The 14,232-nt window shown below is 35.0% G+C and overlaps 1 protein-coding gene across 1 annotated transcript in view; it reads left to right on the top strand.

Moving 5' to 3' along the window:
- The window catches only part of LOC140630716 (glutamate decarboxylase 1-like), a 32,821-nt gene extending 21,846 nt beyond the window's left edge, over positions 1–10,975 (top strand). The window contains exons 13-16 of the mRNA XM_072821782.1: positions 771–920; positions 6,114–6,221; positions 8,311–8,400; positions 10,347–10,975. Of these exons, the coding sequence (XP_072677883.1) occupies positions 771–920; positions 6,114–6,221; positions 8,311–8,400; positions 10,347–10,520 (522 nt within the window). The 3' untranslated portion in view covers positions 10,521–10,975. The remainder of the gene's footprint in view (positions 1–770; positions 921–6,113; positions 6,222–8,310; positions 8,401–10,346) is intronic.
- Positions 10,976–14,232: the final 3,257 nt, after the last annotated feature.

Here is a 14,232-nt window from a genome sequence, read left to right as displayed (position 1 = left end):
CCCCGTCAGTGCACGCACATTTGGCCTTGCTTGTGTTCTCTTGGCACACATCCTTTGAGAAAATCTTCTCTTTAACTTGGTGAAACACTTCTTTTCTCTAGCGATTACTTCTTAACCATCCAAAGCAAATGCTTCTCCATTCTTCAACACTTAAGAGGAACGTTTTCAACATCTTTTATGTGAGAAACACAAAATTAAATGAACTGGTTACTTTATTCTCTACCTACTGTGACTCCCAGAGTACTTTGCTGACTGGCACCCAAAAGGCTGATTCATAGGATAGTTTAGTTTAAGCGAACGAGGCCCTCAGTTCTCATTAACTTCAATACATAGTAGCAAATGATTTCAAAAGAGCAGCAAAACTTCAAGGACTTTGAGAAAAGTTAAGGAAAAATAGAGAAATCGTGTTAATCCAATTACACCATCTGTTGTCCCAGATAAACCCAAAGGACAACTGGATATACAAAAATCCTAGAAAGGTAACATGTGTTTATATAAAATAAACAAAATTCTCTTTAAAAGTGCATGGACTGAGAAATGTATAGAATTGTTGAATCACTATATTGTACGCTTGAAACCAATATAACACTGTATGTTAGCTATATCGGAATTAAAATACAAAACTTCATAAAATTAAAAAAAAAATAAATAAATGAAGGTAACAAAAAAGTGCATATAAAATAGAAATGCTAAGTTAATTGAAATAAATAATGGTGGTTTCTTATTGAAATGTATATAACCTACATGTAGATATATTCTTGCTTCTTTAGGGTCTTCTGGAAGCATGCAACCAGATGAGAGCTGGGTATCTTTTCCAGCCGGATAAACTCTACAATGTGGACTTTGATACAGGGGATAAAACTATTCAGTGTGGCCGCCATGTTGATGTCTTTAAGCTATGGTTAATGTGGAAAGCAAAGGTAGGAATGTATCATTCCTTTTATTAGGCCCTCTTTGTCTGGATCAAGAATATATAGATTGTTCCATTTTCTTTAGAGTTCTATCTGGGTGTCTTTTCCAAAGTTTTTGTCTCACTATTTTCCTAAATATCTCTCAAGAAAACTATATTTCTAACTACAGATAACAACGGTATTGTTGTTATCTAACTGCTATATTTCTAACTACAGATGACAACCTTGGCTTCTCAGGTCTAAATTCCAACTGGGGTGGAAAAAAAAAAATCTGGCATGTTCCACTGTTACTATATACTCTACCAAACTGTAAGACTAAAAATCTGTTAAGAAAATAAGCTAGTCTGCAACTTTTTAAAAAACTGGTTTTTTTTCCTCTACTAATTAGAATTGTTAATAGTCAAGTAGACTTGAAGTTGATAGAGATTCTCAGATGTGAACCCTTATTTGTTACATGGATGTGCAATCTACCTTTGCGTCTAAGGTCAGCAGATGGTCTCTCCAAAGATTATGACAACATAAAACATGTTCTGTACCCTTTGCCTGCCCCTTATTTATAAGTTTCTATTACTTCATTTCCAGTCCTCTATAAAAAGATGGACATTGGGTTCTGTGCCGATGAAAGCTATGACATGAACTAACACCATCTATAATGTATTACTGACCCTGCTATTTAATTTGAAGTCTTTTGTTGTTGTTAGAAATCTATTACCACAAAACCAGAGACACCACTTGTCATCAAAGTCACCTAGCAACATCCTGTCATATAGTCAACACTCTGATAAAAGAACATTGGTGACTCAGGAAGATAATCAGCCATTATTTAGTTCATTGTGAAGTTTCATTGATAATTTTCTTCATTCAAAGATAGGCATTCTCTAAGTTCTTTTCCGGGAGGTTTTTAAATATCCAGTTTGGAAATTTTGTTAAGCTTGCTTTAAAACTATTCAAAGTTCCAATTTTTGCAAACACGAAGCTCAAAATTTTGTGCAGATCTCTCAGACACCTATAATCCAAATATCTCTCAGTGTGATTCTGTATTGATTTTATTTATGTAAATATTCTCAGGGACCTCCTGAACTCTGTAAGAGGTTGTTAGTTCTACCAAAGTTGAGCTGCCAGTCACAGCATATACCTACCTCGATTTACCTTACATGAGTATTTACACCTAGATACTTGTTGACAGGGGGCATCCTTGAACTCACAAATGCTCAATATGTATCAAAACATTTTTAAAAATTATATATATGTATATATATATAAAAGATTATGTAAAGGATCACATAGTTCATCTATTCCTTTATATAATAAAGGGGTGACATTTAAACTTTTTAACACAAAGAAATACATTTTATGCTGTGGCCCAGTAATACATACACACACGTAATTAAAACAAAAGTTTTAGGAAAAGATCTTATAATGTGAAATTCTCTAATATTTTCTTTTCTGCTCTTTTCTTTGAAAGAAAAGCTGATCTGACCCACTTCACTGGCTCTATTACTCGCTAATGACCTATCAACTGCAGGTCAAAAGATACAGATAAGCACATTTGGCCTGGATTAAGCCAGACCATCGGAGAAACACTTTGTTTGGCCTTCTATAAAGCAGATGTGACCAATGAATATTTCGTATCTATATTTATTTACTTTGTCCTTCCTGTAAACATGAGGTTTTCAAATCAGAGGAAGATCAACTATTTACTTAGAGAACATCTCTGGTGTCAGTTTCTCCTTCCCCTACTCCCCATTCGGGCAACTTAGCAAGGCCACATCACAGCACCCTCCATGTGCAAAGGAGATTTCTATCACAGGACAGGGACCCTGCAATTAGGAAACAGGAATCTTATACCAGCTGGCACACCCACCCTGAGAGAGAGGGAGGGAAGGAGAGAGAGCTTACGTTGACTCCTGAATGCTAAGGAATCCTCTTTGGGTGGAGAAAAGGAAGTCTCTATCCCATTCTACCCCAGAATGAAAATCACTTGACTCCTGGGGAGATAAGGAATATTTTATTACCCTTTCAATGGGCGCAGATGATTACATAAAAACTTAGTATACACTGGCATGGAAATGCTTTTCCCATAAAAAAAACATGTCTTACACTGGAAATCAAATTCAGGAAATATCCATGGCAGGTTCGACAGGGAGGTTTTGACTTCCAAGATTGAAAAATTCTATTTAGTCCTCCTTTGCTCTAATTACACAATGAAAACTTCATTGATGATAGAAAGAGGAGCCATTGTTAATGAAATTCATATTACTTATAAATATAATCAATTACATAAAATACTGTGTATTTTATAAAGAAGAAGAAGAAAAATCATATAATAGTATAAGATGCTACGAGCATTGACTATATATGCAAAAGCAAATATAATACAGAACCTTCCTTTTATGTAGATTTTCTACATGGGTTGGACTGGTTGTGGATTCATAATATGAATCTGTTTTGGCCATGAGAATGCTATAGGGAGTTTAATTGTCCAAAAACCCCATCTGCTTTTCTTAACTTCATAATTGCATTTGTCCCGGGGCTGTTTCCCAAAGTTTTCTCCCAGCCAATGACTGAGCCTGTCAGGGATTCTAAAGCATCCCCACTCTTGAGAGGCATAAGGCTCTTCTGACAGCTGACTTGGTGTGAGGTCTCCTCAGTGACCTTTCTGAATTTTCCTTGGACTTCTTGGTAGTCTAGGAAGTTTCCACCCCACTTAGCCTCCCTTTCTCTTTCACTTAGGCTCAGAGTCATTTACAGTCTGATACTTCTCCCACTCTAACCAGCTCCTCCTTCCACCCAGGTACTTCCACTAATAAAATCCTGGCACCTTTAATCACATTGTGATGTTTGCTTTTTTGAAAAGCATGAACAGAGTCCACTAAAGCTTAAACTAGAAGTGCCATTGTCTTTAATATTCAATCTTTGTAGATTCTTTTCACAGAACTTAAAGATTCATTTGCAATATAGACACATACCTTGATATTTTTAAATGCCAATTCAATATGCATGAATGCCATTAAAAGTTCTATATGGAAAATTCCTGGGAAGTAGTAAGCTCTATGGCAATCACTTCAATGATCCTTGGCCTCATTTCTCTGGAATCAAAAATAGGATCATTCATCAATAATTTCTATTAACTTTTCCACAAGCCTTTCTCCTTCCTCTTTTAACTGTTTATAGCTTCTTCCAAACCAGACTGCCTTCAAAGAGAAACTTCTGGCATATCAGATGATAACGTGGTTATCACAAGAAATTAGTCCATCATTCCAATTCTTAAGCATTTCAAATACTAACAATGCCTTTTCCAAATGAATGTTTGTTCAAAATTGTGAGAGTTGTTGGTTCTAGCCATGTATTCATATAATCGTTTTTTCAAATATATGTGTATATATAAAATATACATATTATAAACATAACACATACTATATATGTTAATTTCCTGTAGAGAAAGACATTGAAGGCATTGAAAAGGATAAGGAGTGAAGGAAACAAATTCTGTTGGAAACAAGTTCTGATTTGAGATAAAGTCCCCTTTAGGGCTCTTAGCACCCTTTTTACTCAGTTGTGTTCACCCGTATTGTATTGAGAATCCCAGAGCTCCCACATATCATAGGGGCCGTGAAATTCTGTGCTCATTGAACATTGCAAATGCTGTGCGTAAATAGGGTGGCAAGACATGCAAGTTGCATATACCTCCTTAGCTCACATGTCTCATTAGGGACACTTTACTTACTTGACTCACAAACACAAGTCCAAAGCAAAATTTTAAAGAATTTCAGGATAGCAATGGCAGAGAATAAATTAAGCAGAAAACTCTTCTGAGTATAGGGCCCATGTGATTGTGCAGGTTGTATGCTCATGAAGCCAACTCTAATTACAAAGGCTTATGTACTGAGAATCCACTAAAGTACGATTGTGAAGCCTAGAATAACTGTGAATGCATACCCTCAGCTTGGGCTCTGGGTGCATGGACATAAGCAAAGAGATCAGTGGGGAAGCAATTTTAATAATGTGGGAGAGAGTGATTAGGCCAGCAGAGTGGCAGTGGATATAGGCTAAGGTATATTAGAGTCTAATTACATTTTGAAGATAACCATAATGAAATTTACCAAAGTATTAGATGTGGACTATGAAAAAAAGAAGATCAAGAATATGAGAGCTTTAAAGTTTCGGGATTTAGCAACTAGAGGATCAAATCGATACATTATTGAGATTGGAAAGACTGTGGCAGAAATAAGTTTGTGTAGAGAGATCAGGAGTTGAGTCTTGAACATGTCATTTTGAGATGTTCATTAGTCATCTCAGTGGAGATTTGAGTGAGCAGTTGAGTATATAAGTCTGAGATTCAAAGAGAAGTTCTCAGATGAAAATATAAGTGGGAGGGTCACCCCGTGTAGTGCTTAATAACACGAGACAAGCAGAAATCACCATGGGAAAGAAGGTGGGTGGAAACAAAGACTGGGCAATGCTTCTGTGCCTCGGTTGCCCACCTTATAGGGTTCTTCTAAGAGAAATTAAACCAAGTGTATACAGTACGGAACTACATGCCTGTGGTGGAGCAGAATTTCAATGGTTGTTAATGTTTAAATACATTCTGGGGATCCCTGGATGGCTCAGTGGTTGAGCGCCTGCCTTTGGCCCAGGGCATGGTCCTAGGGTCTCCAGATCGAGTCCCACATCAGGCTCCCTGCATGGAGCCTGCTTCTCCCTCTGCCTGTGTCTCTGCTTCTCTCTCTCTCTCTCTCTCTCTGTGTGTCTCTCATGAATAAATAAATAAAATCTTAAAAATAAATTAATTAATTAGTAAAAAATTACATTCTGCCTGCGAGCATGCCAAGGGCTTTATTTATAGTATTTCTCTCATTCCTTGTAACATTATATGTAACTTTTAAAAATTTGCTCTACGTACTAGACAGATGAGAATCACATGTCAATATATTTAGCAAATGTGTGTAAATCTAGGCACTCAAGTGCAGGAGGCCAAGAAATCGGCCTTACATTCACAGACAGTAGGGATCAAAGTGGGATGAGGATCTAGAAATAATAAAGTGATAATGGATAACACCTACTAGTGGTAAGATAATAATCACATTATTTATTTATATAAGTACATTTAAATAATTTTAATCAATTTCAGGAACTTGTTCGATATAATTTAAAGGAACTTACTTTTGAATGGAAACTTTGATTTTTTTTTTTTGATTACAGGGAACCTGTGGCTTTGAGGCACAGATCGACAGATATATGGAACTTGCAAAATACTTCTATAAGGTTCTGAAGAAAAAAGATAACTTTAAGCTCGTGTTTGATGCAGAGGTAAAGATGTCTTTCTTTCTTTTTTTTTTTTTATAATTTAATGAATTTATACTTTGCTGAGTATTCTTACCTGAGATAATTTTAAAAGTATGCTTAGGGGGCAGCCCCGGTGGCGCAACGGTTTAGCACTGCCTGCAGCCTGGGGTGTGATCCTGGAGACCCAGGATCAAGTCCCACATCGGACTCCTTGCATGGAGCCTGCTTCTCCCTCTGCCTGTCTCTCTCTCTCTCTCTCTCTCTGTCTGTCTGTCTCTCATGAATAAATAAATAAATAAAATCTAAAAAAAAAAAAACAAAACCTTTCCTTTAAAAAAAAAAAGTATGCTTAGCAATTCTCATAAATAGTTCATCTTATCTAAATGCAAATCATCCAGGTTTTAAAATCTGTTTTAAGTTCTGTGTCTTACAAGCCAAGGGTCCAAAAGACTTTTAATTGATAATGATTTTCAATATTTTCCTTTTTAGGACAGTTAGAACTATTTGGTTAAATTGCTTTTCTGATTTCTCTGGCACAGAATAAGAGTAATTTAATTGTTCCTAGCTTTTTTTCTTGTATGTTATAATATGTAGCTGGGTTTCTGGACAGCAGATCATAAGAGAAGGTAGACTTAAAATTACCATAATCTTTGGTAGATTGTTATTAACCCACTAAGTAGGTATTAGTGAAAAAATTGAGATTTTTGCCAGCATTATGTCAATTTTCCTCTCCAAGTCCCAGTCAACCATCCAATGGCATGAAGCCATGCTAATAAGAACAATTGTTAGGAAAAAAATGTGCTTCGTCTGTCTTCGAAATTGTCTTCCTCTGACGACATTATTGTCTTAATTTTGGTGAGTCTCGCAGTTTTAAATGGAAAATTGTAGTAAATTTAAATTTTAATTTAATTTTTAATTTTTTTTTTTTGAGAGAGAGAGAGAGAGGAAGGGGAAGGATAGAGGGAGAGAGAGAGATAATCTTAAGCAGACTCCATGCCCAGTGTGGAGCTCCAGATGAGGCTAGATCTTATGACTGTGAGATCAACACCTGAGCTGAAATAGAGAGTCAGACACTTAACTGAGCTACTCAGGTGCCCCAAAGTCTGTTTTTAAAACTATACATCTTCTACTAGTTTATTTTCCTCCCTGAAATCAAATTTATGTAAAATTTTCTTGTATTTTTTATCTATGTGGAGAACAGCCACTCACTGAAACCAGAAAACTTGAATTCATCTTGAAAGACCAGCAGAGGTTAATTATATCTGTTGAAATTTTGGAGATGTAAACCCTCTTATCTGTACCCACAGCCACTGCTTTAGCGAAGTCATCTCTGTTCTCTCCTGACTTACTATGATAGCCTAATACTAATATCTAATATTCTTCTCTATTCATTTGTTCTCTCCTCTAAGCCATTGTCCATATTGCAACCCAAATGATCTTTCTCAAATATGAAACTGGAACTAGCATTATTGTTTAAAATATTTTGAGGAATGGTCATGGAATGGATAGCTGAAGATCTCTGAAGGAAATTGAGAGAACAGAGCACGGCAAGGATGACTTACATAGATATGAACATCATTAAGAATTGTGGTAGGAGAAGTTAAGAAAGACAGCAAAAGCCGTGCCAGACTGGAAACTCTGTAAGGACAATGATGATTTCTGTTGTGTCTGTTTCTAGAGTCTGACACGTATTATACCCTTAAAAGCTATTTTTAAATATGTTAAAAGTGGGGGCGTCTAGGTGGTTCAGTTGGCTAAGCATCTGACTTCCACTCAAGTCTTGATCTCAGAGTCCTAGAATTGATCTCTACAGGGGGCTCCCTGTACAGTCGGGAGTCTGCTTCTCCCTCTCCCTCTGCTCCTCCCCCTGCTTGTGTGAGCTCATTCTCTCTCAAATATATATATATATACATAGAGAGAGAAAGATTAAAATATATAGAATATATTTTAATATATTTAATATTAAATATATTTATATTTATAAGTATATTATAAATATATATTATACATAAATGTAATATGTTAAATATAAATTCATTAAAATACCTCTGAAATGCTTAAGAAATTAGGTAGAGTTTTAAAGATATTTGTAAAATTTTTATGCTCAATTTAGCCTGAGTTCACCAATGTCTGCTTCTGGTATTTCCCACCAAGACTTAAACATATCCCAAAAGGTTGTGAAAGAGATCAAGAACTCCAAAAGGTAAGTGTGTGTGTGTGCGTGTATGTGTGTGTGTGTGTGTGTGTGCGCGCGCACGCTGTTTTTAACATCGCCTTTTAAATAATGTGTCTGTCTGGTTAGTTTGATTTGTTAGGACATGGTACTCACGTGGTCCCAAGCCATTGATTCAATACTTTAATATAGAGATGAACTCAATCTCAACATGTCAGTCATTTTTCAAATTAATCCAGTCATAATATATGTAATTGAAAAATATTTATTGAGTGCTTAATATACATTATGCTCAGTTTCCTACTCTTTGCTTAATCCATTCATCAGTTAATACATATTAGGTATTCCAGTAGAAGTTCGAGGTATAAAATGAATTAGAATCCAAGTTGTAAGTTGGCTAAGAATGCTGAGTAGGAGAGAAGACAAAAATATAAATACTCACAATTGCTAACAACAATACAAGAGGTAGTTGTAGAACTGTTACAAAATTTGAAATACTTACCAAAAGATCACCTGAGCATGGATATGGGCTTTTATTAGAGAACAAAGAACAATATACTGGAAAAAATTCCAAATGAATTTCATAACAAGGGGGATAGCTCATATTTCATTGTTAAAGAAGATCACTACCGTCATATGCAATTTATCACATATATTTATAAGTTTTTAACCAGTATTAAGCAAGCATCACATATACACATTTTACTTTGAGTTATGCCAACATCACAACCACTTATGTTGGTGCCCTTATGAGGTACCCTGGCATACACTGAGTACTAACCATCTGATATCGATGTTTAAGAGCTTTAACTTTTTGTATCACCAAAATTTCACTGGGCTTGTAAGTCCTAAGTGAAAAATAAAGATTTTTTTGTTTTGTCTTTTGCTTCTCACAATACCACTTGTTTAAATATTTTGTGGTTTGAGGCAAGTATTAAGTGAAACTCTTTATATTTTTTTAAGTATATGTGTGATCTTCCACTAGGGCAATTACTACGGTTGAGAGCTAGTGAGGCACATGTTTTTATGCAGACTTGCAAGCTGGCTCCTGAGGTGCACACAGCGCATTTACCAGAGAGCTGTCCCTCTTAGGGACATGTTCTTGGATAGAAGGCAAGGGGGAGACCATCAAACAGTTCTTTAAAAACACCGCAGGCAATAATTAATATCTATTGTTTTATGATCATCTTGATTAACTAAAATATTAAATAGGGAAGGACATTACATGAAGTGTCTTTAAGGTAGATAAATATATCTATTTGCTTCTACACTGCCATCATATAAGATTTATGGGGAAATTAAGTAATGGATAGCATATGCAGCATTTTAGAAGTAAACTGTGTGCAGAAGCAAAAGTTTCAAGAAGCGCAGCAGGTTGAGTAGTTATAGAATGCCCTCCTCTGGCTTTCCCTAATGCCTGTGCCTCTTTGCCCTATAATAATAACCCAAGAATGTATTAATGTGATCTGGTCCCACATATATGCTGTCATTTACACATACAGGATTTGTTTCTGAGAAACTCACAAAGAAACTATGTTTTGCTGCAAAACAGTGACCTAGTAGAAAAACTTAAGGTGTAGTACAATAATTTAAACAATGAAAGTTATGATGCCAAATTGCGCTACTATTTTTCCATTGCCTATTTCCCTTTACCTCTTTCTCAGATGCTTCTATTTGAATTGGCATATAAATATAAGCAAAATGTCATACAACCTTCTTTAATGCATTCTAGCACATTCATATTATTTTGAGTTGGGTCATTGTGAATCATGAAGTAACAAGAGCTACAGTATGAATACAGAACATGCTGGGTATATATTTTTTTCCTGTACTAAACATCTTAAAAATTATCCCTGATAGTTTTAAATTGCTTGCTATTTTTACTCTGTACTAATGATAGCTATGTAGCCATCTAGAGTGTGGGAGAGCACAGGCTTGTAAAATTACCTTTTAATAATATTTACATTTGCACACAGATTGCTCCAAAGATTAAAGCACAGATGATAGAGGAAGGCACAGCCATGATAAGCTACCAGCCATGTGGGGACAAAGTAAATTTTTTTCGAATGGTCTTTTCTAACCCTGCCACAAGACGAGCAGATGTTGACTATCTCATCGATGAAATTGAAAGGCTTGGAAAGGATTTATGAGACTTCAATATGAGCTTGAATACAAGTGTGAATAGCAACTTAAAAAATCTGCTGCTGAAGATAAGAGAGGAATACTATAAGCAGTTTCCTCTCTTTCAGGACTTATGATTCTCTTTTATCCTTTGCTATCTAAGATGATGAAAGGGAAGCCAATTCACCAAAGATAAATAGATTAAATTCAAGTTCCTTCATGTATTTATTATTTTCATTAATTTGATCAAAATTATTGAAAATCTGCTTGCTAAATGTCAGCTACTTGTTTTGGTATATTCAGAGTACATCAGTAAATAAGAAAGACAAAAATCCCTCCTCTTGTAAAGGAGGAAGCTCCATTGTGGGCATTGAGTAACTTAGCATATATTTACATGTTGGAATTAACTGAATAAAGATTTCCTGAATTGAAATAATTTTCGATATCACATGGTAGTATTGTCTCTGTCAAAAATAAAATCATACGTAGCATGTTTCTCTTTTTCTTTTTTGGTTGTTTCTCTTTTTCAAACAGTCAGATGAATAAAGTGTTCTGTATTTTAGAGCAGAGAGTCAGGAATGGCAGCAGCTGACCTATTTCCCCTTTGATCCTTGTCTTTTTATTTAGAAGGGACTGTGGGCCTACTATGTTTCTATGAAATAATTTAATTCATTTTTTTCCTGCAACACCATTTTTAATGTCTCTAAAGATCCACTGCAGTGACATCTTTTACAGTTCTCCAAAAGTGTATCAGCCATATTTCATAAAATGGAATCAGGCCGTTCTATATTGATGGTGTCATTAGCGTTTTTTCAGCTCCATTTTGGAGATAATAATAACTAGCATTAATTGAGCACTTACTGTACATCAAATGGTATGCTAAGCATTTCACCTTGCATGGTCTCATTTAGTTCTCTATTAATGCTATGATTCAAGTGATCTATTATCTCCATTTCACGAATGAGAAGGCGAAGATTTAAAGAATTTAAATAATGTGTTTAACATCATGCTGCTGGTAAGTAATGAAACCAAAATTTGAAGCTAGGTAGGTTTCTTCTCAAGTGTGCATGACGATGAATCCACCCAATACCTTGCTGCAATTAACATTCACTACCTGCCACTTGAGACGTTTGTCAAATGACTTGACTTAAGCAGTTCTCTTTGCTCTTCTCTGAAATAGGAATAATAATGGTGCCTTTGCTACACCACAGGTTTTTGTTGGAATAAATAGTTTTGTTAAATATTTTTAAAAATTGTGTTAGTTTTCTCCTTTTACAATGTATACATATACCAAACCATCATGATGGACACTTTACGTATCTTACAATTTAATTGGTCAATTATACCACAATCAAGCAGGAAAAATTAAGATATTTTCTCAATAAAGAAAAAAAATCAAATGATTCAGTAACTTCAAAGGAAGCTGAAAATTTAAAACAATATCACATACTGAGGAAAATGAAGGGAAATATGGTATTGAATCTACAGAAAAATATAAAGAGGGAAAAAGTGTAATGTAGTGTACATGTAACTTCTTCTTTATAGTCTGACAATTTACCTTTCCCCCACAGACAAAGAAGAAGATAGACCCAGTAAGAGACCTATAGCATGCCTGTTATAGGCTTGGCACATAATTAATGTCAGTATTGCATATTTCATTTTTAGTATGTCAAATAGAGCCAGAGACTTAAAAAATATACTAAGTAAAAATCAAGTTCTGTAACATTGGTTTTATCTTTATTGTAATCATTCAGGGTTACAATCAAATATTGTCACGTTTCTTTATGATAGAGGGCATTGTACCTTTCTGTTTTCCAAACTGGGTTGCATTTGTTCAAGTTAAAAGTGTAAGAACTTCTGTATTTAATGAAGAAAAACACATGAATTGGGATAGAGATTCTTTTCAATTGTTTTTCTACCAAATATATAAGACATTTCAGATCCAAAGTTTTCCTCAGAGGAAACATAAAATTGATTATACTACAGACTTTGATAGGCTGTGTCTTTGTGAGATATAGGGAATGGCAGTTTAATTATCTAAGTGCAATGTATCCCTTGATAAGAATTACTGCTCTAGACAGGAGGGTTTGTTCCAAATGTTATCGGGTTTGTCAGGCTCAGAAACATAAATCTGTTTCTTCCCTATGCATTATGCATGATCGCCTATCATTACATAAAGGTTATCAAAGAGAGATTAAACATTTCCTTTTCAAGAGTGCACCCCAAGTTTCTTTGTCCCTATATTTACAATTGTAGGTACTGGCTTTATTGCTTAATAAATACTTGGAAAAAGAATAAAGTAAATCATAACTGTTTCAATATAATGTGCATGTTGTGTGGGTTAAATAAACAAGTTAGAACAGTGCTTTCTTCTAATATCAATTCTATGAATTAAGCAAATATTTCTGTAGCATTTCTAGAGATTCACAATCTGATTTTTTCAGTAGTGCCCTGTTAATAACAACTAACTTAATATGAAGTGTTCTCTATTGTTTTGAGGTATGTGACATTTTCAATGGTTCAGATACCTATTTTATGCAGTGTTGGAAATTTGTGACATTTAAATTAAAGGACAGTAGTCATTAACATATGTCATGCCTTACCTCCTTGACCTTGGATTATTTTTTATTTCAAAGTCAATCAAAATTATTTTAGCCACAGAACACTTACCCACTTTCCCCATGGCTATGTTCTCTCAAGCATCCGACATTAGGCTTGAATTACATGAAATAATGTGTGAGTTTGCCTTCTACAACTTACAGAAATTCTAAAGAAAGGGCCCTTTTTTGCTGCTAAGTGATTTAACTTAACATGAAATTCTTAAAAGAATTTTAACAAGTTGATTTTTTTGGAGCTTTTACCAAACATAATATGTTTTTAACACAATGAATGTCATTCATTTGAACCAACAGAGATGACTACCAAAGAGACTATATCTCCAGAATTTAGGGTACAGTGGGGTAGACCAACAAAAGAAGTTAATGCATCTCTTAAAATTGTAGTTTTGATTCAAGGTGCTGCTATAGAATCATGCACAACCTATAGGCATTTATTCTGATGGCAGTTTCAAGGATGTGTTAGAGGAGGCACAAGCCTTGAACTCAGAACCCTCGTTTTAGAGGCTATTGCAATAATCCAAGGAAGGATAAGGGTCTAACAGTGTGAACCAATAGGGAATTGAAAGCTATTTAGGAAGTAAATTACCAAAATGTATTGGGAAGAGAAAAATTCAAAAAGCCTTCAATTTCGTTTCTAGCTTAAGAGACTGCTTAGGTCTTAGTAGCACAGAAATCCAAAAGGCAGAGCCTTATTATTATTAGCACAATGTCATTGGTCTATTTAGCTTGCATACAGTAAATAACCTTAATTTATGGATTTAGAGGACTAAGCTCTTTAGAAAATATCACATAAACTATGTAACTATCTGAGTATACAGTGGAGATATTTCATGATTGACTAAATTCCCCTCTACATAATTAATGGAGAAGCATACATTACTTAGAGACTTTATATGTTAATGCAAGTCACAGAGCATCCTGATGCAGCACAAAAGAATCTGAGAATCCTCTGGATAATTCCATACCTCTCCCTACTTTGTGCTTCATTAATTACTTCTGTCCTCCAGATTCTTAGTAAGGCTTTGTACTGGACAGAATCTTTGGCTCGTCTGAGTCTGATCTGACAATCAGATCCTTTGTATTATCTCAGTGATTATCAGACCCAAGAGACTGAGAAGGAATA

The sequence above is a fragment of the Canis lupus genome, chromosome 1, assembly GCF_048164855.1.
Source record: "Canis lupus baileyi chromosome 1, mCanLup2.hap1, whole genome shotgun sequence".
Classification (NCBI taxonomy): domain Eukaryota; kingdom Metazoa; phylum Chordata; class Mammalia; order Carnivora; family Canidae; genus Canis; species Canis lupus.
Note: the sequence above shows the minus strand (reverse complement) of the source record. Positions and strands in the feature narration are given on the sequence as shown.